A 25,000-nucleotide genomic window follows, 5' to 3' on the forward strand; every position below is an offset into this window, starting at 1 on the left:
AAAAAAAAAAAAATAAAGAGATTTTTGAAACCGAAAAAGTGTCTTTCTTTTATTGACTTTCAATTGGCAACATATAAATAATGATATTAAATTGTCTTAAAACTAAAGAACCTTACGTTGGGCCTAAAAGTGACTGTCAGATTAGTCCTATATTTTTGCAGTTTTGGTGGGTTTTGTCCTATATTTTCAGGTTGTTGAGTCCTATATTCCTATATTTTTGGACCCCTAAAGTGCTTGACACCCTGTAAATATAAAGTTTAGTCTCATTTCCGTTGTATTCATAATTAATCTAATTATTTTTTATGTAGTTTCTACAGGGATGATTTAAGCTTTTGTCCTGAAGGGTCCTCATCTATCTCAAAGGTTTCATAAGCAGGAGTGAAAATATGTCCTTTATTATCATCTGTTCTCTTAATTCAAAGGTTAAATTTCAAGGTGTTACAGGAGAAGTGCAGTTCGACCAGGTTACTGGTGAACGGAGACTGCATAACGGTCTTGACATTCTGAATATTGCTGAAGATGAAGTAAAAAAGGTATGCCATGAATAATCGAGACCTACAACAAGTTCCCACAACACCAAGAAACACGCACTGCTCTGTTATTTTTGCTTTATGCTTTTCTCGGTTATTTTTTAAGTCATTCTTGCAATGCTATTGCTAAGTCTTATTTATCTATCTGTTTATTAATTTGTTTGTATTAGTGTTTTTTCTTTTGGCATGCATGTAGATACTATCTTGCAACAGACCTTTTGAACCTTTCGAACGATCTTTTAGATTTTGGAGTCCCGGTATGTTCTGTTTTCTCGCACTGTTCTAATCCTGAAGTTGCCTCGTTATTACATTGGCTACTGTGGGATCCCCGATTACAAAATACTCTAATTTTCCAAACGAAAAAGGTAGCTGCATTTATCCTCGCCTATTTTGTTTGGTTGGCTGTTGTTCTTTTCACTTTTAGTCAAATACTCTCTTTTGCAGATGCAAATTATCTCATCACGATTTTTTCACCCAAATTGTAAGTCAATTGTCAGGGTTTAAGTTAAATTATTACGATTAGTTTGATAATTTTCTTGGTATTATTTTGCAGGTCGGCTCTTGGCGACCTGAACCGGGAATAAGACATTACCATGTTTCGTTAAATGAAAACGAAAAGGTTCGTTGGGTGGGAGACTTTGCTGAAATTATAAAATGCCATAATCCAGGTGCAACTGGGCCCCATGAGACGGAACCTCTTCCTCGGTTAAAGGTCACCACTTTTTTGGTAAGGACACGTGTTCACACATTGTTAGCCTTGTTAGAGAACACGTGGTATCGAACGATTTTTTGTGTTTTCGTATAAAGGCTACTGGCCATTCTTCTCAGATGTCTAAACCTAGTAACTTTTTGTCTTATTAGATCGAAGAAATGAGTGTTTTCCATTATATTGATCTCACTAGTCGCAAACTAACGGAACTTAAGCCGAGGAAAAATGGGACTACAACTGTCGATCAAAAGAAAATCCAGCCCGACCGAATTGTTTCATTTACATTTCGACCGAAAGTTTGATAATTTTTTCATTAAATTGGGACTGGGAAGGAAAATTTTTGAAAGAGGAACGGCAAGTTTTGGTCGAAACGGACTGTCCGCTCAAAGAGCCCACTAGCTCTGGAGGGGGACCAATGAAATGTGCAACCGAACTTTTACGGAATGCTTGGCATGAAAGAAAGCACTCATTCTAACACTAGGCTATAATTGTTATAAAGCATGCAATGCCTCAAGCACCAAGAAACTTAATGGTACTTCTTATAATTCTTATTTTGCTGTTCTTTCAGGAGGAACCCTTTGTTGAAAAAGTGAACGAATCCGTGAGACTTCCAAAAGTTGGTAAAAAAGTTCCTAAAACGCTTCTTCAGGGGTTTTGCATAGACTTAATAGAAGAATTATCAAAACTTGCGAAGTTCGAATACGATATTTACTTGGATAAAAACTACGATGGATTGGTGGAAGAGTTGACACAACAGGTAGTGTATGTTTCGAGGTGAAATTGTTGTTTCCAGTTTTACACTGATAAACCAAAGAAGCAATATAGATGAATGGCACTTTTATGTTTGTCTATCCGTGCTTCCTTTTTTATTTGCCGTGTCATTTATACCTTCTTCTAACTTTTTGAGCTGTTATTTAACGTTTCACTCAATTTGTTGACAGTTTCCTCTTTATGAATTTTCATACATTTCGTGACACAGCTCCTTTAGAATAAAAAGGTTTCTCTAAAAGATGTAACACTTTTCTCTTGCAGAAGAAAGATATTGCGCTTGGTCCCATCACGATAACTGCTGAGCGCGAGATGCGTATCGACTTTAGCAAACCATTCATGGACTTCAGCATAAGCCTTATTATGCAGAAACCGGGAGAGCCTGCAATTGACATCTTTGCCTTCCTCATGCCTTTCACGGGTGTTGTGTGGCTCTCTATAGTTGGAGTGGTGACGTTTTCTTCTGTCTTCTTTTTATACTTTAATACATTACACATATAATTCAAAGGATCAAATAAGTTCCCGTATGCTTCCCTTCTGCCTTATGCTTCTTTTAGCTTACGTTTATTAATAACCGTTTTTCTTATGGAGGCCTTTAGCGAGGCAAATTCGCTAGAGACGCAAACACCATTAACATTTGTACAAGCTAAGAAGACTGTTTTATGACGTCCCCGCAGAAAAATTGCATTTACCACTTTGATGTTGAACTTAAATAACCTTGAATCGTCCGTTTGTGAGAACGCGTAGGGAAGACAGGAACAAATTGAAGTTCTAAATGGCTGACTAACTCTGCTCAGTGCTCGAAATAAACTTTTTGATGTACTGGTCCATTGTCCAGTTCATTCAGATTTTCACTGAACAAAATGCAATAGTACAGGAGTACTGTTGCTTTCTTATATGTATATTTTGTTTTTAGGTTTTGTAGGTCAATGTTTCAATTGGTCGCAGGATAATTACGTAAATGGAATAACCTAATAGACTAACAGCCCTTGTTTTAGGTACAAACAATTGTACTGTTACATCTATAAGTTCGGCAGCTAAAAAATATACAGTATCACGTGGCATGGCAGTGACTTTTAAAAAAATCCTATGGAAGATTAGGATAATAATATCGCGAAATCCAGTCGCACATAATCGCACTCCATCAATCCAAATAAGTTATCTGGTGTGTATAATTCCGTAGTTTTTTCCTTAGGTTCTTGGTATGACAGTAGTGATGTATGCAATGGACTATTTAAGCCCTTTTGGTTACCATGCTCGAGCCCAGGCAGCAAATAACGAACCTGGAAACGAATTTAACTTGTTAAACAGCCTTTGGTTTGCCACAGCTTCGATTCTGCAGCAGGGTCCGGACAACACTCCACTGGCTCCTTCTGGTCGCCTTTTAGCCTCTGCGTTCTGGTTTTTTACATTGATTCTGATATCTACTTACACGGCAAATCTTGCTGCTTTCTTTACAAGTATGTATTTCGAACATATACCTTGAGTTATGTGGATTTTAGAAAAGGAACGCTAAATACATTGATCGAAGTGAGATTGTTTAGCTTTTTTGTAGAATTATGTTTAATGCGATGTCGAGGTAGTTTCTATTCTCTTCCTTAGTTAAAAGAACCGTTGCTACGATAAACTCATTAGAAGAACTGGAAAATCAAACCGAAATTAAGTATGGAGTTCTTCGCGGGGGATCTCTGCAGAAATTCTTCCAGAATTCAGGCGACCAACTTTACCGACGAATGTTCTCCCACATGCGTGAATACGATACAGCTGTTAATTGTACCGCAGAGGGGGTCGAGAAAGCAAGAACTGAACAGTACGCATACCTAACGGAGCAGCCATTTCTCGAATACTACAACCACCAAAAGTGCAATACCAGGCTGTTAAACAACCTGCTGCAGTCCCAAGCATACGGAATTGGGTTGCAGAAAGACTCCGAGTACACTAACGAAATTTCTGTGGCAATCCTAAAAGTGAGTAGTCACGTTTACGGCGCTTATCTAAATGTTCCCTGGCCTACAAAGGGACAAAACGTAGTGAATCAGAGTATTCTGCAATCAAAATACATCTTGGGATGGTCACAGGTTGATCACTGTTCAAAAAAAGTTTACTCAAACGGACTTTTGTCTTATGCGGAGTCTTCCTCAATATTCGTGTAACATTATTGACGTGAGAACTGCATTTATATAATGTACAGACTCCAAGCAGTGAGTTGAAAAAGGAAGCAAGGACCAGTCTTGAATTGTCAATTAAGTAAAGATCATTGTAAAGTTCAATCTTTTTCAAGTCTATTACGAATAGAATTTTCAAAAATTGGGGTGTGTTGTCAAAGATCTTACAATTCTCCCTCTCAATAGCTTTTCTTTTTGAAATCTGAACAATGAGTGTAAAAGTTCTCAATCTTGAAATGTTAATAGTCAGCTGTAGTAAGGATCAAACTATAAAAATATGCAACAACCACGGTGGCAATTGCGACGCAGCGCAATCCGTCGCCTGTCCTCTGCAACGTCGCCTAATAAAGACCACCCAGTCAACCGTCGAAACGTCACTAGGGAGTTTAAGATATCACGGCATCGACGCCGACGAAAATGTCGCTTAAAAGTGAATTTGCGTCCTTATAATCACGTTGTGATTATTTCAACTCGCCTTCTTTGTCAAATGCAGGCGAACTCTTCTGGAGCGGAATCCCTAGCAACCATATCCAAGTTCAGAAAGAAATGAAAAAGAAAATTTCGTCGTCACTTGTCTACGTCCTCCTTAAAACGAGAAATGAGGCTTTTTCATGTCGTAGTTGTGCAGTGATGGCAAAAAATGTACAAAAAAAAAAGTGTTATGCAAGTGCAGAGTTGTTGTTTGCCCAAGCAATCTATTGCCTTTTTGACGTTCTTTTTGCTGTTGCTGTCGTCGCATCTTAAACTCCCTACTATATGTATATTTCGGTGCTTTTATCAGGAGACAGACCATAAAAAACTATAGAGTAACTGCTTATACTTGGTAACGTTGAGTGAGTGAGTGTCTGTGAAACAGCCACAGCATCTGCTGTCAGTAAATATTGTGAGCCAATGCACCTTCTTGTTCTTCTACAGTTGCGGGAAAGAAATTTTGTTGAGAGGATTCGTCATAAGTGGTGGGACGAGCGGAGCAAGTGTCCAAAGCCGAAGCAATCAAAAACTGGAAACACAAAACGTCTCGACCTGAATAACATGGCTGGAGTATTCTTGGTTTTGGTTGGTGGCGTTATCATTTCTCTGGTACTGGTGGTTTTTGAAATGAGGTGTAAAAAACTGGTCGAATACTTCACAAGCGGTCAGGTAATACTGCCAGGTAGTAGAAAAGTCAAGTGTTTGGTATGTATCTGCATTAATAAAGACATTTTATAACATAACAAAAGTAAATCGCGCGCTCTGATTGGTCAGTTAGCCACTGCCATTTGCCCGTGGGTGCACGCCAAGAAACTGAGCTAGCGCGGTAAAATTTAGGTAAATTCAACAAATCTCCTCTCCTGACGGTGAAGTACACCGATAAAATGCACAGATGAAAAGTGGAAGTTGAAGAAAATACTAAGCTGTCGTTTTGAAGGAAAGAAGACAAAAGATCAAGCGACAAATTTGCCCTGGATGAATTAATCACTGTTTTCCTCGCGCTAGAATCGGCTGAAGGAAAATCGAGCGAGCTAAGATTTAAGGTACATTTTGTGAGTTTTTTATAGAAGAGAAAGTCTGTTTGAATTGTAAATTTATCAATTAGCATTGTGTTATTGACTTTTTGGTCAAGCTGATGCTAAATTCAAGCAAATATTGTAGGAAACACGCTCAAATTCGAGACAGCTTTGTCGTGAAGTTTTCATCGCATCGGTTAAACATTTTATTTGAGTTTAAACGGGCACATTACGCTGGAATAAGCGAATTTCATTTGAGTACAGAAACATCTGGGTTTTCAAATAAATTTTTCAAAAAATAACTTCTGTTTGTATTATTTTGTTCCTCAGTGTTCTAGAACAGTCGTTCAGAGAACGGTTGAAAAACAACAGCTTCAGCACCGGCTGTGTGTCAGCGAATTTCAGTTGCAACTGTGACTTTCATTGCTGGATTTGCCTAGACACATTTCGATACAAAGCTAGTTATATTTAATTTCTTTTTTAAAATTAGTGTTACCTGTTATTCTAAAGGAATTACAGTTTACAAATGACAAATTTTCTCATTTCTACTTTACGTTTATTTAAAAACTTGTCACATAAATAAGCTGGACAGTTATTTCATTTATTTAGTTTTAGCTTATTTTTTAGGGTCTTTTTAGTTGGTGTTTATAGTTGCAGATATAGTTTTCCCTCAAAGTTTTTACCTTAATATTAAGAGCAAGAAGACAGATGCCATTCAGAATAACAACAAAAAACGTTTTGCAATTTACCTGAAGACGGAGAACGGTTGATTCAGCGAAAGAAAAACTCAAAGGCAAGTTTTTGAAAAACATAGAACATGGTTTGTTTACGCGCGAGCAGATAGCAGCATACGTGAAATCGGACCGATGACTCAACCGAAGGCAAATAGAAAATAATGTTTTTGTCTTTTGATTATGTTATAAAAGAAATGGTAAACGTTGCAGCAGTGCAACCATGGGGTTATGGATGCACTTGGGAGGTTTGCTAAGCACTCAAGAAGCTAGAGTCCATGGTTGCACGCTGCACGTTTACCATTTCTTAAATGTTGATCACTATTTCCTTGTTAATGTATTGGTTCATTTTTATCCAGAAAAGCAGTAAAGCTCGAAGCGGCAGGAGGAATTGCCAAGACAATTTTTGTGCCTCATGGAAATGTTTGCGGGAAAATAGGATTTTTATTTTTTCTCGTACTGCTTTTTGTTAGTTGATTAGGAGAGTAATTATTGGCTTGCCGTGTTGCAAAACTGCATCTCAGTATCATGCCTAGGGGTAAGACACTTGGTCAAATGTCACTCCCCCCCCGCTTTTGTGGTAGCGTCCATTCACTTCTGCTACTCTTCAAGACAACAGCGATTTTCAAGTATTATTTAACAGATTTTCTTGGGAAGCTAAGTAAAATGTGTAAAAAAACATGATACCGTGGCCAGCCATGCTGGTTTCTTTGTATCAGCTAGTGAGAAAGGTTCCTAGAAAAGACTACTATAAATGTCTTGCTCTTAATGGAGCTTTAAGCCGTACAGAGTATTTAGGTAGTCTCAATGTACATGCACCCAAAGAAGAATTTCTGAAAAGTAGTTTTCAAATCATATTCATTTCCTTTTAGGCCACAATAAAGCGACAATCACGCTGCGAGTCACACGAATACGAGCCGATTGACAGAACAGTAAGAGTGAAGGTGGTATTGGCAAAAGGTGATAAGGTTCTAACACCCAAGGCCGATAAGAGACAGAAAAAGTCCACTTGGAATAACTTGCTGAACAAGTAATAAAGGTACAGAAAATTTCTGAAACGTTTTCTTTTGTAGCCTTCAAGACTGGTAATTTGTTATTTACTGTGGAAGAAAAAATTCAATTAGATTTGTCAACATTTTATCAAAGTGACAGCGCAGAAACAATTCACCAGGATGTTCCAGCCTAACCAGAGTTTCTCTCTGGTTAGGCTGGAAGGCTAGCGACGTTGCGGCATTTTAAGCACTTTCTGCAATAACCTACATGAGGGAAGTCTGCACGACAGCTAAGGTTCAACTAAGCGTCAATGCAGAATGCATAGAAACTACAAGTTAGAGTAATAACATTTCTCCAGGGCATTGCTGCTGTACCTTATTCTTCACCAGTGGGCATGTCCACGTTCTTTCTGGTTGCTGAACTCTGCATTGGAGCCAAGTGGCCCATCAGGTCAGAGCTTAACCCCGATTTCTGCAGAATGAAGTGACCAGGAATATTTCTTTTTTCCTCCTGGAAGGTATCTCAGTCGTCCATCACAGGGTTACACCCAGCATCTATAAGTTTGCTGGTAGTAATTTATACATCTAGATGGAGTGAAGCATTGTGGGAATAGAGTGTTTAGCCCAAAACACAACAAAATGACCACGACAGGGACTAAACTTGGACGTCTTGATACCGAGTCACAAGTACTAACCACTGAACAACCACACCTCCTTTCGAGGTCAGACTTGAGTCAAATGTTTGGAACCCAAGACAACCCAAATCTCCTCTACAGATATTGAGACGAAAGCTGGTACGTAGCTGGGTTTTCAGAATAATAGGCTGTCATTATTGTTATTAACCATTGGAACGTCACAAGCTTACGGCTCAGTCAACAAAATTTTTGCCTTTAATAGGTCCTTTGTAACATTCATGTAGAATATCAAACGCGGAAAAGATTGTGTTATCCTGAATGTCTAGATACCAAGAGCCCGGGGAGAGGGTACTCCCTCATATGGCCTACACGGGGATGTTGCCGCTTCGCGAAAACAACTGGACCAAAGTGAACAAGAAGAAAGGCCGCCGCCAGATTTTGTAAATCCATGGATACCTCTATTCGGAAAACGTCTCAAAAGGAAGTTCAATTAGAGACTCTTTCCCTGCTGCAGACGTTTATCAGAACCGAGTAAATCAAATCATTTAGAGATTACTGGGCGTTTCAGGAACTGGACGCCATGGCGGGATTGGCCCATCAGCGTGCTCTCATTAAGTCATATTTCTCTAATTTCATGTAACTAGAGAAATATGACTTGCGCGCACTATCTAACAGACATTGATCTGGAAGAGGTCGTTGATCCGTTTGCTAAGAAGCGCCCAACGTGGCACATTACTGAAAGATCATGATGATCAGCAGCAAACCTAGCGAATAATCATATTTATCACCTTCTTTCCACTTTTTCTTTTTAAATAGTGATATTGCCATGCCATTTTCAAGTATCAAAATACATATGTTAAGTAGTCACTTTGCTAGAGTATCAATTTTGAAGTTCAAACATTTTGCGAAATATCCGCGTTTCGCTTTTGGCTACCTGTTTTCGTATCATGCCGCCTTCAAAACGCTCGAAATGCCGTCTCAGACAACCTAAGTTGATTTGATTTAATTTTAATTTAAAGGCTTCATTTATGATACATTCGTGGCCCTCATTACACTATAAAAAGAATCTAAAAAGTAAAGTCAGTATATTATAATAATTCTAACACTATGTACATTAAACTAAAAATATCGATAGTTACATTAAAAATAAAAAAAATTTAAAATACATTCAAAAAACGGCCGAAATTTCCTGAAATAAAATCTCACTTTAAGAAAGCTTCACACCTAAACGAGAGGGAAAGCGCTCTGATTAGTTAAAAATGTCTTGTAACTGCGCTTGAAAGTGGAAATTGATGCTTTCTTCCTGATCCTGGATCAATAGCGTTCCATTCTGTAATTGTCCTAACCGTGGAGGTTTGCCCTCTCCCTGTTTTCCTTGTGGAATTCCTCCCCCCTATCTCTAGAGACTTGCGCCTTCGGTCTCGTTTGGGCCGTCTCCTTGTAGGATCGCACCTCCCCGTAAAATATCTTGGCTACGGGCCTGCTCTGTCCTATAAACAGGGTGTACAATTTCGTGCAATTTTGTCCCAAACAGTGTGCATGTCCTTTGTCCTAAATAGGGTAATAAATTCCAGGATTTTTCCCTCAACAGGGCGTGTATTTTAGACCAGTTTGTTTTTTGCCTAAATAGGGTCAGGTTTCAAACCCTCATGCAGCTGCCCACCTATACCAAAATATTGGTCGAATACCCCCACCCCCCCGGAGCAACTATTTAATATTTTGAAATTTGTCCTTTAATTTTTTTTCTTTAAATTTTGTTTTAAGGCACTTCTGTCTATCATATTTTTTTTAGTTATATGATAAGTGTATTCGCATTACTTCCTCTCCAATTGTTTCAAGTAACTGAATATTCTGATATTCTTTCTGCAGGACGAAGCTGGAAACCGTGACAATGATTACTGACTGCTACGGATACATCTGAGAATGTAAACCCTCATTATCTACTAAATACTAAATGTTAATGTCAGCAACTACGCTCCTGTCTCCCATAAACAAGTTGAAAAGACTTCGCTGTGCCTGAACTGCTCGTTTGACTATTATTAAGCTTTAACTGTTTTGAATTTTATTAAATATATTCAGGGCCAAAGCCAGTATGAGGAAAACCTAGGCACTTGCGTCAGTATTTTTTTTTTTCGGGGAAAGTAAGATTTTTTTGGAAGGAGAAAGAAACTTAAGACACTAAGAGCAAATAAATTCACAGACAGTTAAATAAATAAAAGAGTTTTAACGCAACATGGTATTGTGTTTAATGATAATGCGAATCAGGCAGTGGCCTGAATTACAGATGAGAAAAATTAAGCAAAAATTCATCTTAACTAGGCAGCGGCTTCCCAAAGAAAACTGCCTCGTTTTCTTGCGTTTTGCCGCCATTTCTCGAGTCTTCTGTCTTCTTTGGCCTGTGTGTGGAAAATTTATCTAAATGCAGCGTTCCATCAACAGCTTTTTGCAAAGAAAGCGGTAAGTAGATGCTCTCATTACATGCTTTCTTATTTCTTCTTAATAATTGAACCAAAATTTAAGCTTGTTTTGACATTATTTAGCAAAGACCCTGAATAGCTAGGCGGGGAATTTAACCATGGATATTGCCTCAGTCCTTATTTTTTCCGGCTACGGCCCTGATATTCCATGGAGCTTTTTCGTGAGAGTCATTAATTACTTCTAGTAGCTTGGAAAGGGGACGTCTCCCTTCACATGCAGCTTAAAAGCGCAAGTGAGTCGGTATAAGCTTCAAATGGTGATTTAAGTTATCAATATAAAAACTATCAGAAATGCCTCCTCCTATATGACTTATCTCGAAGGAGACCAATGGATACTATATTTACTCAAAGTTCGTGGGCATATTAAACAAGCTATTGATGTTTTGCAATAACAGTAATTAAAGTGATATCAAAAGGAAATTTGATCAAGGGTAAGATTTTAGTTTTTAGTAGTTTCCAACACGGAAGCAACGTCTAAAGGTTCTATTCTGTATTCCCTACTCGCTAGTTAAATATGTCGAAAAGATTTCTCTTTCTCCCCTCACTACTAAAATGAATCCATCCCCCATTTTGATCACGGAATCATAGACTTAAAATGTCCTGGAAGCAATTTAGCAATCCACGGACACAAGTGGTAAAAATAATCAAAGGTTGACTACAGGCTTAGTCGTCTTGTGTAAAGAGGTCTTAATAAAAATTACCTTACCCCTCTCCTGTTAGATCATTCTGAGGTATATTTTCCTTACACCCTACTCCCCTAAGTGGGAACTTGTTATGCTACGGCGGCTTTTGAAGATTTGATTTTCGCGGTCGATGATTTGGCTACTCATCTGTAATCGAAACGATTTTTTCTCGAACAATAGAGAGACTTTACCTTAAACAATAAAAAAAGATAATAAGAGTAGTGAGAATCGCTGTCATTGTTCACCCAAATACGAATTGTTCCCGCGCCGAGAGTGATTCCTGCGAAACTGTACTTCGTAATACATTATTTGACGAGGTGATATAGTAATAACCACACCCCTACCTACTTACTTTTATGAAAAACATATTCGGTATTTCGCTAAAAGTAGATAACTGTATTAGTCAAGGTCCCCAACCAGAGCCAACAACTCATACCTTCGACTTTAAAAGTTAGTAAACGCAATACGACAGAGACTGATCAAATTGTACTTACTTTTTATAATTATCCCCAAATAAGGAAAAGTCGAAAAGAGTTTTCGCGCAATATCTTACAGTATTTGCGGGCGATGAAACGTACCTATGAGGTTTTGAGAAATGTGTGATATGGATTAATACAGGGTAACAAAGCTCGTTAATACTTAAAAGTTGAAAGCATGGCGCCAAAGAGGTCGGTCTAAGACTTCAGCGTCATTGTTTTTCGAATAAATATTGTGACTGTACGTTTTCCGGAATTGAAGACAATAGACTGAAATGGATTCCATACTGTAACCAATCAACGCTTGCTCGAAACTCCTTTCGCTTTCAGTTTTGCAGTGAAAATTGTAACGTTTTTTTTTTTCGAGCGAAATATGGCAAGGAATGAAGAAGCCTACGTAAAATGAAACACGTTTTGTTTTATCATCTGTGAGAGTGTTCTCGTAAAATAAGTGCGGGTCTTGCAAAGGGTCTTAGCCCATTTTTGAAGAACGACTACGGCGCAAGGTTCCTTCGTTTGCAAGCTCCTAGGCACGAACGAGCAAAATGGTCGAACACCGTCATCATATTGCTTACCTCCATTTCCTTTATAGGTGAAATTACCGTTTGGGTATTTATAAACACTACAATTGTAACTAATTATAGAAAGAACTCAATACACCGCTACGAAGACGCTTGAAAGGCTTTTTCCCGTTATCTCTGTTACTTACCAATGCGGGTACGTGCCAGAACGTTTACCACTTGCAAATCTGTCCTTTTAACTATCTCCCATGAATAAGTAAATATCTGATTCATTGTTTCCCGATATAGACTTTTAATGTGCCTTCCATGCATTAATTATGAAATCGTGAACAAGGAAGAAAGTATTAATGATTTAAGCAGATGATTCTTGAATGTCAATCAAGTGTGCATTCACGATTTTATTGAAACCGAAAGATTGTTCGATCAATCCGTTTGCTGGAATTACTCCTATTGAGTTGGACCTGTTAGAAAATCAGAGGCAACAATCTTCGACTTCAAATAAACCTCATCTTGCTGAGAAAAGGATATCCACAAGTTGTTCCCTTGCTGGAGATTTTTCGTGCCCGATGTTCACAAGATGTTTGAGAGAAAAGCTCTCATTGTCTTCATCGTCTTGGCGTTCAAGACCTCAATCACCGCAACAACAGACATCGAAATCGGTAAGTTTAACATGTTTATTAGAATGTAGCCCTTTCAGGTTGTAAGCAGTTATTTGTTATTTAGTTTTAACTGCATTGAAAGAATCCTAATAGTAATCATTCAGCACAATCTTAAAAAGCCGTACTTTCCGTTCAGTCGACTGTCGACCAGTGCAAGCTAATTCATCTTATTCTGTGGATAAAATCCTAGAAGATTCTGACTCGTAAACAAACTGAAGACCAGTGTTTTCCCTTGATCTTTACATTTATTTATAATTTTCTTTAACTGGATTATCTTTAACTTTTGATTCCTCGAATAAAACTCCAGAGAGTGAACATTCCCGTGTACTCTTTTCAAAAATTATCTTTTTATGGTTGTATTTTTTCTTCCGACCCGCCTGTGTCACTGACTGAAAAAGATATACCTTCTCTGGTCCTTTTTTTGAACCCTTTATAAATATTATTTCTTGATTATTTCTCTTCTTCTTGATCAGGTAAACACAACTAAAGGTAACCTTTGAGCTAGACATCACACTCGGTCATAAAAGTGCTTAATTTCGAAACTTCGCAACATTCGTATACGCTGTTACCCTAACCATGAAAACCACTAAAAACAAAACCTTGAACGAAGTCGAGCGAGAACAACAACCACTACTACAAAAATAGCTTTCTCTGGAAACAATTCTCTATCGTAAAATAAAATTGTATTAAACGCCAACAACTGAATTTAAATCTTAAATTGAGAATTAATTCCTTAAATTAGTTGTCTCGATGAAACTAGTGATTTTGCTAAATTTGCGCATCATCTGTGCACAGAGTCATCTGTTGTGGTTATGTGGTAAGTTGGCCATATGTGAAAAAAACACAAACTGTGGTGCTGATTTTGGTTTTGGTGTAAACATATATTTTTTCGTTTTTTCTTAATGAAATTTATTTCATTTCTCTGTTTTTTGGGGTGTAAGGTGTGAGTGTGGCGCACATTTGTTACCATCAGAGTGTTCTTCTGGCGTCTGCTTTTTTTTTTTAATGAAGTTGCAAATAACGATGCTTCCACGCATACCTTACGGAACAGAAAGGACACATTTTTAAAAAAACTAAAATAATTTCGTTATGTTTTCTTTTCGTTCAAATTCCAATGTTTTGCTTAATGAAAGTTTCATGAAATTAAACTAGCTCTGCTCAATTGGATGCTCCTAGAAAAATATGGATTTAAAATAAGATAAAAAATTATTCAATGTTTAGTTCATTACTTTGGGGGATGCTCAATAGAGCAAATCAACAGAACTTTCTCTTTGTTTCATAAATGACGATGTTCGAACTTCAAATGAAAAACGTATTGTCATGATGTCATGTCGTTCCGTATCGCGATAAATGTACTTCTGCGGTGTACTAGAGAGTCTGACACACGTTGACCTTCTTCCATCCCTCAGTGTATAAATGGGGCGAAAGACCTTACTTACATGAACATGTAAAAAATGACTTGAACTAGGTTCAGTGACCAGCAGGGCAAAGTGGGAAATTTCGAGGGCGCTCCTTCGCAAGTTCCCCTCGAGCGATCTATAATAAAGTAACCAAAAAAAATTAAACGGCGCCTGCCACGCAAGCGAGACAGTCTGCTGAAAGTAATTATAGTTTTGGTTCGAATACTCATTCTCTCAAAAAACCTCGTCAAGGACGTTACTATTTGGGGTTTTCCTGAATTGAGCACGATGACATCATTAACTGCGTAACCTGTGCCATCGGATACTTAACAAAGTTATTCCTCGAGCCCGAATGGGCTCTGAGTCAACAGCACATGAGGCCGCGAAGGCGAGACGAATAATTTTTTTTAGTAAAATCCAACTAGTTTGTCAAAAATATTGAGACAAAACAACTTTAGCTAGCAAAATGCGATTCAGCAGCCATTGTTTGAATTTCAAAGCCGGCGATTTTGTTACTAGTGGGCTACAACATATAGCCTAGTGGTAGCTCAACCAATCAGGACGCATTATTGATAATAGACCACTAGTTGGATTTTACTAAAATGTTAAAGAATCTCCATCTTAGGGTTACTTAACGCCATATGTGGGTTAATTTTATTGTTTGTCCTTTCCCCAGCTCCGAGAGGTTTTTCTCCGGGTACTCCAGTTTTTCCATCCCCTCAAAACCCAACACTTCGAATTTTCAATTCGATTTGGGACACATAGACACATTTAAACGAGTTCTAAAGGACTACTAAGTACTTTGTGACTGAAAAATTACTACCGTTAAATTAGAAGTTGCAGTATTATGAGCCACCCGATTGTATATTTTTGGTTTTAAACTAACTGGACTGATTTCGTATCGCTAATTCTAAGTGGGAATATCTTAAGGAGTAGTCAAGTGTATTAATTTTTTGTTTCTTTGTTTTGTATTGTTCTCAGTTTTATCCTTTAACATAACAGTGTATATTTTGCTCTTCAGGCGTTTTATACAACAAAGCGTCCGAGCGTCTTCTGCGCATCCTAGAAAACCTCTTCAAGTCCGGCGTCCTCCCTTCTTCTGATCAAAGAAAAATGTTAGATAGTTACCAGCTAAAGCTGAAGCCACTGAATGTTGATGGAGAGGATCTTCTTTCAAAAGGTTAGTGACGCTATTCATTTCGATACTGAAATATTTTATATGCATAGCCCTAGACTGACTAGTGGCTTGCGCCTAGCCGATAGTTAGTGGCCGTTGTCATACTAGAGACGCAGACGTATAATCCATTCAAAATCCGTCAAAATTGTCGGAAAACAGATGGACGAATGATTGGATGATTGTCCATCCAAAATTAAGACTGTTCTATTTTCAAATTATGACGTATTATCTGTCTGACGCGAATTATCCAACGGATAACCCGTCGCAGACGAATAATCCGTCTTTAGTGTGAATACGGCTAGCAAAAGGCTGTTCTATGTAGACTCAAAGCGTTTCTTAAGTTTTGTCACCCTCACGCCTGAATCCTGGGTTTGCCTTTTCGTTCGGCCAACACAGCCTTGACACATGTCAGGTTTAAAGCAACAACTTAATCATTTACATGGCATTCATAACCCGCTTTGAAGGGTAAGACTTTTAATTTCCTGGCCATTAATAGTTAATAAATAGGTACTAAATTTGTCACATCGGACCGAAAGGGCGTAGTAGGAGAAAACAAATTTTTTAATCTTTTTCTATTCAGAGGTAACATCCAAGTTGGCTTTGGCGATGACTGTTATCGACCTCGCGTGCAATGACGAAAAGGCTTTCGCCCTGAGTTCTCTCCTCCACGTTCCTTTGATAAAAGTGGACGCAATCGTAGAGGATACAGAACATGAGCTTGTCGTGTCAGTCAGACCGTCGTATCGTACTGTTAACAAGGCTTTGTTTGATGTGATAAAATTTTATGCGTTCAAAAATGTTGCTGTTCTCTATGATGGTAAGTGGTTGACGAAAGAACACCCAACGAGGGCAAATCAACTTCCCGCGGTATTTCTCTCGCGTAAAAGCCGTCAACAAAAATTTATTTCCAATGTTGACTACCACATCTTTCACTCGTAAAATTCCATAGTCTCTTCGCTGTTTCGCAGTTTATCGTGGTGCTCAGAAAATTGGGGCGGATGAGCATCTTGGTGATGTAACGACTTCTCTGAACTTTCTGGCGTTCCCTTTCCCTTACGCGCTAAAATTATCTCATTTTAACAACATTTCTATTATGAATATTCCTCTTGTCCCCAAAGATGACCAATTTTTACAATCCTTACCTCTAAAACATGTTCACCTCTTTAATGCGGCTCTGTTCCTTATGCATGCGTATTAAGAAGGTTGTACTGTACTTGGGTCTGTGATTTAAGGGGCTACGTCACGTTATTTCATACATTTTTAAAAAGCTACAACTTTTTTCTCATCCATTAAATTGCAAAAGTAATTTTCCAGTTTTTATATTTAAGACTATGTTTAAGCATTGAAAAGTACTGTTTCTTGTCGTCTGTTGTGACGGATGGCAAGGAGGGACAGATTGAAACTTGAGAAGGTTGGGCCGATTTTTTCAAGTTTGACTGCTATACCTGCAAAAACTGATCACCAAAAAATTGTTATGGCTGGTGCTACTAGCTTAAAACAATGTTAAATCTTCTCTATAATAATCTGTTCATGTTGTCCTTTAGCAGCATAATTAAAAATATATAAAAGTGTTCTGGTGAAGCCTTAAACTGCTGTTTAAAAAGTAAAAACTAAAATCCAAGCTTTCGCCGATCTGAAGAACCGTTTTATATACACCTATTTCAATTAAGGTTGCTCCTGTGAACCATGTTTCATAGCCTGCAGTGCACTATGGTAAACCCTTTTGTAGCGGGAAGTTTAATCTTGTTCACGTTCATTGAAATAATGGAGACCGTTTGTAAAAAGGCGTTCAAGAGAGCTTTCAAGTCCAATGGCTGCTAAAATTCTTAAGCATAAGCGAGCTGAAAATTTTCATTTTTAAAATCTCATAGTAAAAAATTACTTATTACTAATTATTTCTTTTAACAACATTAATGATAGAATAGGCCCGCCTGATTAAGCTGCGTTTTTTGCATGGGCCAGAATGCTGTTTATTTCAATAAATCAAATCAACGCTATTCTTTTTTTATTCAGTTTTTTAAAAAAATGCCTTAAAAATAGATAAACACGTAATGTTAAGTTATTTATTGCTGTTCAACAAACGCCTTGAACTTTATTTGATTTTTTTTAAACTCCATCCAAAATTCCAACGTGCACGGAGCCAAGAAAACTCGTTGAAAACTTGCAGCATTTGCATATTACCACAGAGAAAAACCTAACCTCAAATCACTGTCTTAAATTAAAAAGCCTAGGATTCAGTGTTTTGAAATACATTGTCTTAAAATATAACGTTCTGCTGACATAGCATAGAAGCGTCAGCAGCGTTTGCTTTCTAGGTTTCTAGGCTCGTTGCAGGCACATAATTTACTAGACTTACTATAATAATGCACCGCGGGCTATGAAACATGGATCATGCATCATTCTTCTCTGAAGCAACCTTAACTGAAATAGGTGTATTTCAAGTCTACAGGAGCATATTGTGTTTGGGTAAAAGTACTAATTAATGATCTTCAACACTGAATTGACCTAAAACAGAAAAATCCTCGCAACATAGGCCCATTAAAAGCTGCTTATACTGACATGTGACGGACCAAAACCTCTTTTGACTGACCTAACCAAAAGCACATTTTACCCTAGCTTGCTTGCCATCGAGTCTTTAGTAGCTTAGTGGTAAGAACATCCGACAAAAATCACGGAGGATCGTGGGTTCGAGTCCCATCTGGGGCCAGGATGTTTTCCGAGTTTCCATTTGCTGCAAAAAACGTATCATCTTCTAAGCTAAAGAGTGAGATCAAATGATGTTCCTTGTTAGTATAAGGTTCGTTGGGTTTGAAGTTCGATGTTTGATCAGAGTCTTAGATAGATACATATATGACGGTAGGCTTGGAGTTTTGGTGTAATAATCACTTAGTAATACTGAATTATCTTTTTCTTCGTTTATTAGTCCGTAGGTTACGCCAGGCATCATTTTTCTACGCAGAAGTTCGAGAGCCGTTCAACGCCGAAATGATGCCAGAACTACTCTTATTAGATGATAAAGGGAAGCTGGAGAGGGGCCTGACAACTTTGTTGAAATCTCATATCAAACAGGTCATCCTCTTCTGCGACCAAAACGACTTAACAACGATAATGAATGCGGTAATTATGCCATTGTTTCTCAAAATACGTGGGTTTAGTGCCACTGCATTTGTTAGAACACTGCCGCGCAATTCAGAGCACGTATATAAAGGAAATCCTTAACAAAGTGGAAGTAGCACTTAAAAAAATTATGTTGTGATGGTTTAATATTTGGAGAGGCCTTTTCAACTTAGTCTTAGTGTACCTTAAAACGGGTTTTAGGCCTTAAGCTAAAGTGTACCAGTCAGATCTCAAAACAAAATGTACAGAGTGGGTGTGATCAAGTCTTGGTTAAAGAGCAGCGCAGCTGTAAGGGCACTCACCTCCCACTTATGTTATCTGAGTTCAAGTCCAAGCGTCGATACCAAAACTGGATATGAGATTTGATATTTAATTAATCTTCTGTTTTGTTCCAAAAGGGTTTTGTTTGGGGCGTCCTGTTTTCACCTCTCCTCAAAACCTTTTAATTCCAAAGTCAATCTTCAACTCACAAACCTTCTCTTGTGAATTCCTGAAAGCTAGGGTTTTGTGGGCCTGTAAACAAGCTGCACTATTTACAGTACATTTCTCAGCCAAGCACGTATTGAAGTATCTTACAAGAGAGCGTGCATTTTAATTTTTATTTTTAATGAAAGCAGTTGAGTTGAAGACTTCGGTCGAACAACATGTTAGTTTTGATGTTAAATAATTCATGAAACCAGTTATTTCTTATTGGATTTTACATGTGACTCAAATACTACCTATTGATTTGTCATTACTTTTAATGAATAATTAACGAATTTGCTACACTGAAGCAGATTAATTAACCTTTTTTATTTTCGCTTTTTTTTTTACCCGCAGGCCCTGTATGTTGGGATCAATGACAAAGAACTGAAATGGATTGCCTCAGATTTGGTAATGATCGATAATTGTCAGCTTATTATTCTATGTTTTTTTTGCAAGTAAAAAACGAGGTTAATAGTAGCAATCAGTATGTAACGAATGAATGGGCAAGTGAAATAATGTGCAATCCCAGGAGCAACATTGTCCTTCTGGGACGAGTTTTCGATGCTATGGTTTAGTTTAGTGAACTTACCAGTAAAAACCATCGAAAAATCAATAAAGATGAATGTTGTAGAGTTACGAGTTGAAAGTCGCGAGTTGAGAGCTGAGAGTTGCCGCGAGTTGCGATTTGATAGTTGAGAGTTGCAAGTCGAGTTTCGAGGTGCGAGTAATGGAAAATTGACGAGCTTACCTGCAGTCTGTCTATTCAACATCACAACTAGCAAAATACCCGGTCTCTTATGAAAGAAATGAACAGGTTATAAATAAAAAAAGAGAAGGTGAACATCTAAGAATAACTTGAGGATAGAGAGAAGAAAAAGACTATCGTTTAGTTGACACAAGTATAGTAACCAAATTGTACAAACAACTTTTTTAACTTTCCTAGGAAGTTGCCGGAATCAACAAGACAGACCCCTCCATTTGTGGCATGGTTGGATTAGGACTTCATGTGAGCAACCAAGTTGCCGTAAGGGACTTTAAACAAATAGCCGACAAAGCCGTTATTGATAACGGGGCAAAAGAGTTTTCCTTGGTGAGTAGACGAGTCTCTTTGTGTCCAGCCGACCACATCAAGAAGTTTATAATTAGGGACTCTTTGAAAAAAAAAAAAGACGGGAAATTGCTAGGCTAGTTTCAAATTATTTAAAGATCTTTAAATTTATACTAAGGCACCGAGGGTAAGGGGAATAGAGGAAAAGAAATTAATTATTCGCTCCTGAATTTGAGCACTTTTTTTATTCCTCTCAGTTGCGGAGCCAAGTTTGAAAACTGGCATATTGATAGGGAAAGAAAGATGAAGATTATTATTTTTGAATAGATGAATCTGAGCCACGCTCACAAAGTGAGTCACTGTTATGTTTTAGGACCTTTTAGGGGTGATTATGGCATTTTCCAACGCACACCCCGACTATTTTATTGGGGATTGCTCGCCCAAGGCTCTCTCAGTCCGCTAAAGCTTTCTCGGGCTCCCATAAGAAATTTTCTTTCAATTGGTGTTATTACAGATTACTAATTACATCGTTAGCCCTTGCAAAATGTAAAAAAGAATGCAATATGCTTTAAATTATTCTGGTACAAGGGTTTTGTCCACTGAAAATTAAAATTACTCAATTTCCTCGTGGATTAACACAGTGAGTTAATTAATGCACGGCTGTTCGTGCGGAAGGTTCCGAGGTCGATTCCCTGGTGTGCCCTCAAATCCTTTTTTCAACTTCTTTCCTTTCCCGATCCCCCCTTCGAATGTTACTTCACTGAAGTGATCCCCTCTAATAACTTTTGATGACTTTCGCGATCCCCCTCACATGTCTTCATTTTCCAAGCAAATTTGAGTGGTCCCCCCTCTGAATCCTTCCAAAGTTTTCATCGACCCTCCTTTTGGGTTCTCAGTTATGACTGATCCCCCCTTTTGTTCTCCCGAAAATCAAGTGATCCCCCCTAAAATCCTCCCCCCCCCCCCCGTGATAAATAATGACCGGTCTCCGGTAAAGTAGCTTTAATCACCCGTAGAATGAGCACTGACGGAAAGAGAGGCGTAAGACGAGCGAACTGTTGGCCTCAGGTTTGTTAATCTAATGAGTACTGTTAAGAGTGAAAATAGGCTTTACCTTCTTACAGGCTTTACCTTTTTCCCTGATTGGTAGGCAATGTACGCGGCTGTTCATGACGCAGCAAATGTGAGCGTAACAGCGCTGGCGCGATTCCTCACAAGTAAGAATGGGAAAGATATTATTGCGGCTCATGAGGTTGATAAAAGTTGTCCATTGCGAAGCATAGAAAGTAAGGACAAAGGACTGGGACAGAAAATACTCAATGAGATCAAGAAGGTATGTCTTGGCTGTTACAAAATCAACGGTTTGATTGCAAAAAGAAAACTTCACGCAAAATTAATCGGAATTAGGGCTCATCGTTGCCATGGAATATAATATCGTGCGGTACAAAAGATAATGTTGCTCCTCGTGGCTTTATTAAACCCTGGTGCGATGTCCTTGAGTGACCAATAATCCCTCCAATAAAGGAGTACAGTATATGATACTTTCTTACTTTTTCAAAGATACATGGTAAAATGGAATAACAGAAAAAAAATTCACGTTTTGGCTTCTAAATGTAAGGAAATGCAAACAGAACCAGTGAGAAGTACTGTTTTTAGCTCAAAACTCTAAGTAATGGCTACTTTTAGGTATACTTTAATACCATTAAACGACTTAGATCCTTCACCTTTTTTCCTATGCTGCTACTCAGGTAGAATTTGAGGGCTTGACAGGCCATGTGGCGTTTAATGCCTCTACTGGCGAGCGACTTGTTAAAGACGGCATGAACATTTTGAACGTTCTCCAAAATGATGTAACTCAGGTAAGCACTAATTAACGGCTTGGAAACTAAAATTTTGAGGACTTTTTTGGACCTTTTACATTTAGGGCATGAATTTTTCGTCATTTCAGGCCATAGAGCCTAAAAATGAGCCTAGCTAGCTCTAAAAAGGGGCAATACGGAGGCAATACATCTTAGCCGGCATGATCACATGCTGTTTACGGAAAATTCCCTCATACATGTCAGCAAATTTTGTATTTTAAAGCCTCCCCTAGGGCATGACTCAGCAACTGAGAACATTTCTGCTACGCTTTCAATGTTGGTTAGCATGCAAGGATTTTTCCCATGCCTATCGTCAATGATTTGCTCACTGGTAATAAAGGGGGTTACCCCAGAGTGGTTTTGCATTGAAATTGGCATGCAACAGAATTTCGCATGCCCAGTAAGCATAATTTGAAGTTCACCCACGCCGCGAGAAGCCTAGGTTCTAGTAATGAGTAATTCATACCCAGCATGCCCAGCGTGCCAAAATCTCCGGCATGCCCGGCATGCCAAATTCTTTGACACGCCGGGCGTGCCATAATCTGGGTCATGTCGGGTATGCCAAAATCGGTCTCCGGCATGCTCTCAACGCACAGGTTATACGGTCTTATAATTCCTTGAATCTACAGATATTTTAAGCCTGGCTAAAAAACTAAACAGATCACCTTGCTTATCTTTTGATGTACGGTTTATAGGTCATTTACTCGATGACGTCATTGCTATTCCTTTCATTTTTATAGATTTGGTTGTCCCAGCGAAGTTTAAATAACAAAAGCACTAATTTTCACAAGAAAGTAAAACCCTGAGGGATTCTTCCGTAGTAATGAAACAGCGTCATCGTGGAGATGACCTGTTGGGGGATTGTAAAAACTCCTCACCTCTTTTAATGAGTCTTTAATAGGATTCCCATTTCACATAGCGAATAAAATGGAATTGACTGAAATCAGTAAAAATAGAGACAGAGACTATTTTCATTGTATAATAAAATGCATCTATGTTCCTTGAAAGCTTTTAAAAATACAAGGTTATAGAATATCTTTCAAAGATCATTAGAAACTGAGCTAAGCTCCAAAATCACTGTCCATTATTCAGTAAATTATGATGTTTGACAAAGCAATGTGTGTGAATATAGCGTTTGCAATTACAAATCTCTCTAACGCAATTTTCCCTACGTTAGAAAAGCTGTTTTTTATCTTGTTTCACACTTTGATAAGGAGTTGAGTTCCTCTTTCTTGTTTTGTAGGCTTCCCAGGGATTATTGTTTATTATTATTACCAGTGTCTATGTTCTTTGTTTTTAACTCAAAGTAAGTCAGTAATAACTGACAGTATCAAAGAATTGCTCTCTAGAAAAGTAATTATCCCCTCGTCATGTCTGGAAGTTACCTGTAACAAAAAAGAAATGGAATGTTAACACGTGCAAGGGCAATATGAAAAAAAAAAAAAAAAAAAGAAATAGAACATGTAGAGCTCTGCTTCTCTTAACATATTTTCATACTGGCTTGTAGAGTCTGTTAAAGGTCGCAACTAATTGTCTAAGGCTAATTTCACAAGAGTGTGCAATTGAGATAAATGCTACTAAATAAAGTGAAAGAAACGTGGTTTCACATCAGCCAATTTACATTGCGTTGTTCTATGATTTTTACACGCTTTTCTACTGCGAAATAAACCTTTGCATTTGGGTTTGCAAGTCAAGATTATCCCGAGTTTGACTGACTCTTGGCCCATCAACTGATTAGGGGTTGTGAAGAAAAAATACATTAGGACCAAAGGTTAAAGCCTGTGCGGTTACATCATTTCACATGTTACGTAGAGTTCAAATAAATAGGCCATAAAATAGGATTTAACGAGAGCGAATTTGTTTCTCAATCGGTGTATAAAAAAAGTGAAGCTATCAAATGAGAAGTTTATAAAGTATCAAAATTATTAAATTAAAAGCTCATATAATTAGGAGAAAACAATGTTAGTGACATTAAATTGATCAGATAAAATGCTCAGAAAATATGTCGAATAAAAACCTCATTGTTTGCTTTTGTTTTTGCATAGAGGTAAATTATTCGGCCCACAAAGCAAAGTTGAAAAAGCGACTAAATCTAATTTTAATTTTAGATTTTAATCATAATTTTCGGGTTAAAATAGTACAAAGTCATTTCAAAAACCATGTTCATTTAAAGAAAAGCCGGCAAACGTGAACATTTTGTAACTGAAAAATCAGCCAGGTTGTTTAAGCTTAGAATTTTTTGCATTCTAGCGTCCTATAAATTTACCAGAATCGCCTCTTAGAGGGTTACTGTAGTAAAGAATTTTGTAGTACACTCGTAGACAAGCAATGTAAGGCATAAATCGTTGCTTGGATGAGACATCCAAAAGAAAAATTAGTTTTGTGAACCTAAACGCACATTCACAGACTGCTTATTGAGTTGTTTACAACTTTGCATTGACACCTGCCGCATGTTCATTTTTTTATCCAAATTTGATTTACGGATTTTTTATTTTGTTCCCAAAAGTGACTGTAATATCCGTTTGATTGTCTTTCAAACAACAGTCAAACTATGCAGTACTGAAAAAATATGACCGAAGGTGCCAAAAATAATTATGCTCGAGCTATAAAATTAGATCTGACTTTTTTTAGCTTTGGTTCCTAACATATTTTTGAAGTTTTCTCTAGTCTTCTTAACAGCAGAAGAAGATTACGAGACGTACAAAAAGAAACAATCCGAAGTAAACGAGTTGACAACCACTTATGCCTGAGAGTTCTTAGGCATGCTCAACAGCAAAACAAACTGAATGCCAAAAGGATAATTCACGGGATTTGCTCGTTATTCAGGCTTTTTCTTTACCAAATTAATACTAAAGTTGTATTTACAGTTTCTCGCAGAATCCATTTCTTGTCCAGCATTCAGCAACATCTCAACCATGCACCGCAGAGAAAAAAAAGACAAACAAGTGCGAAGAGACATGACGACATCGTGGCGCCACAACTGCCACGCTACAACAAACGAACAAACTAGATTCATCGTCATCCGACGCAAAAACACTTCTGCGGAAATTCGGCCGATTTCGTGCGTGCTCGGGGTATCTTCGGATGAAGTAGATGACGTT

The 25,000-nt window shown here is 37.9% G+C and overlaps 3 protein-coding genes across 3 annotated transcripts in view; all 3 read left to right on the top strand.

The window, feature by feature from the left end:
- The window catches only part of LOC140952057 (uncharacterized), a 3,846-nt gene extending 3,611 nt beyond the window's left edge, over window positions 1-235 (top strand). The window contains exon 2 of the mRNA XM_073401469.1: window positions 1-235. This exon is cut by the window's left edge and continues 2,874 nt beyond it. The gene's annotated coding sequence lies outside the window, so the exon portion shown is untranslated.
- The window catches only part of LOC140952056 (glutamate receptor 2-like), a 20,099-nt gene extending 9,891 nt beyond the window's left edge, over window positions 1-10,208 (top strand). The window contains exons 8-16 of the mRNA XM_073401467.1: window positions 423-533; window positions 1,084-1,257; window positions 1,808-1,996; window positions 2,272-2,457; window positions 3,203-3,467; window positions 3,610-3,974; window positions 5,088-5,312; window positions 7,263-7,429; window positions 9,887-10,208. Of these exons, the coding sequence (XP_073257568.1) occupies window positions 423-533; window positions 1,084-1,257; window positions 1,808-1,996; window positions 2,272-2,457; window positions 3,203-3,467; window positions 3,610-3,974; window positions 5,088-5,312; window positions 7,263-7,424 (1,677 nt within the window). The 3' untranslated portion in view covers window positions 7,425-7,429; window positions 9,887-10,208. The remainder of the gene's footprint in view (window positions 1-422; window positions 534-1,083; window positions 1,258-1,807; window positions 1,997-2,271; window positions 2,458-3,202; window positions 3,468-3,609; window positions 3,975-5,087; window positions 5,313-7,262; window positions 7,430-9,886) is intronic.
- A 2,543-nt stretch (window positions 10,209-12,751) lies between these two features.
- Window positions 12,752-25,000, top strand: part of LOC140953318 (glutamate receptor 2-like) — a 28,825-nt gene continuing 16,576 nt past the window's right edge. Inside the window, exons 1-8 of the mRNA XM_073402811.1 lie at window positions 12,752-12,833; window positions 15,255-15,413; window positions 15,991-16,227; window positions 18,334-18,527; window positions 19,347-19,400; window positions 19,936-20,082; window positions 21,191-21,373; window positions 21,789-21,899. Coding sequence (XP_073258912.1) covers window positions 12,752-12,833; window positions 15,255-15,413; window positions 15,991-16,227; window positions 18,334-18,527; window positions 19,347-19,400; window positions 19,936-20,082; window positions 21,191-21,373; window positions 21,789-21,899 — 1,167 coding nt within the window. The remainder of the gene's footprint in view (window positions 12,834-15,254; window positions 15,414-15,990; window positions 16,228-18,333; window positions 18,528-19,346; window positions 19,401-19,935; window positions 20,083-21,190; window positions 21,374-21,788; window positions 21,900-25,000) is intronic.

Source organism: Porites lutea, chromosome 11 (genome assembly GCF_958299795.1).
Source record: "Porites lutea chromosome 11, jaPorLute2.1, whole genome shotgun sequence".
In the NCBI taxonomy this organism is placed as follows: domain Eukaryota; kingdom Metazoa; phylum Cnidaria; class Anthozoa; order Scleractinia; family Poritidae; genus Porites; species Porites lutea.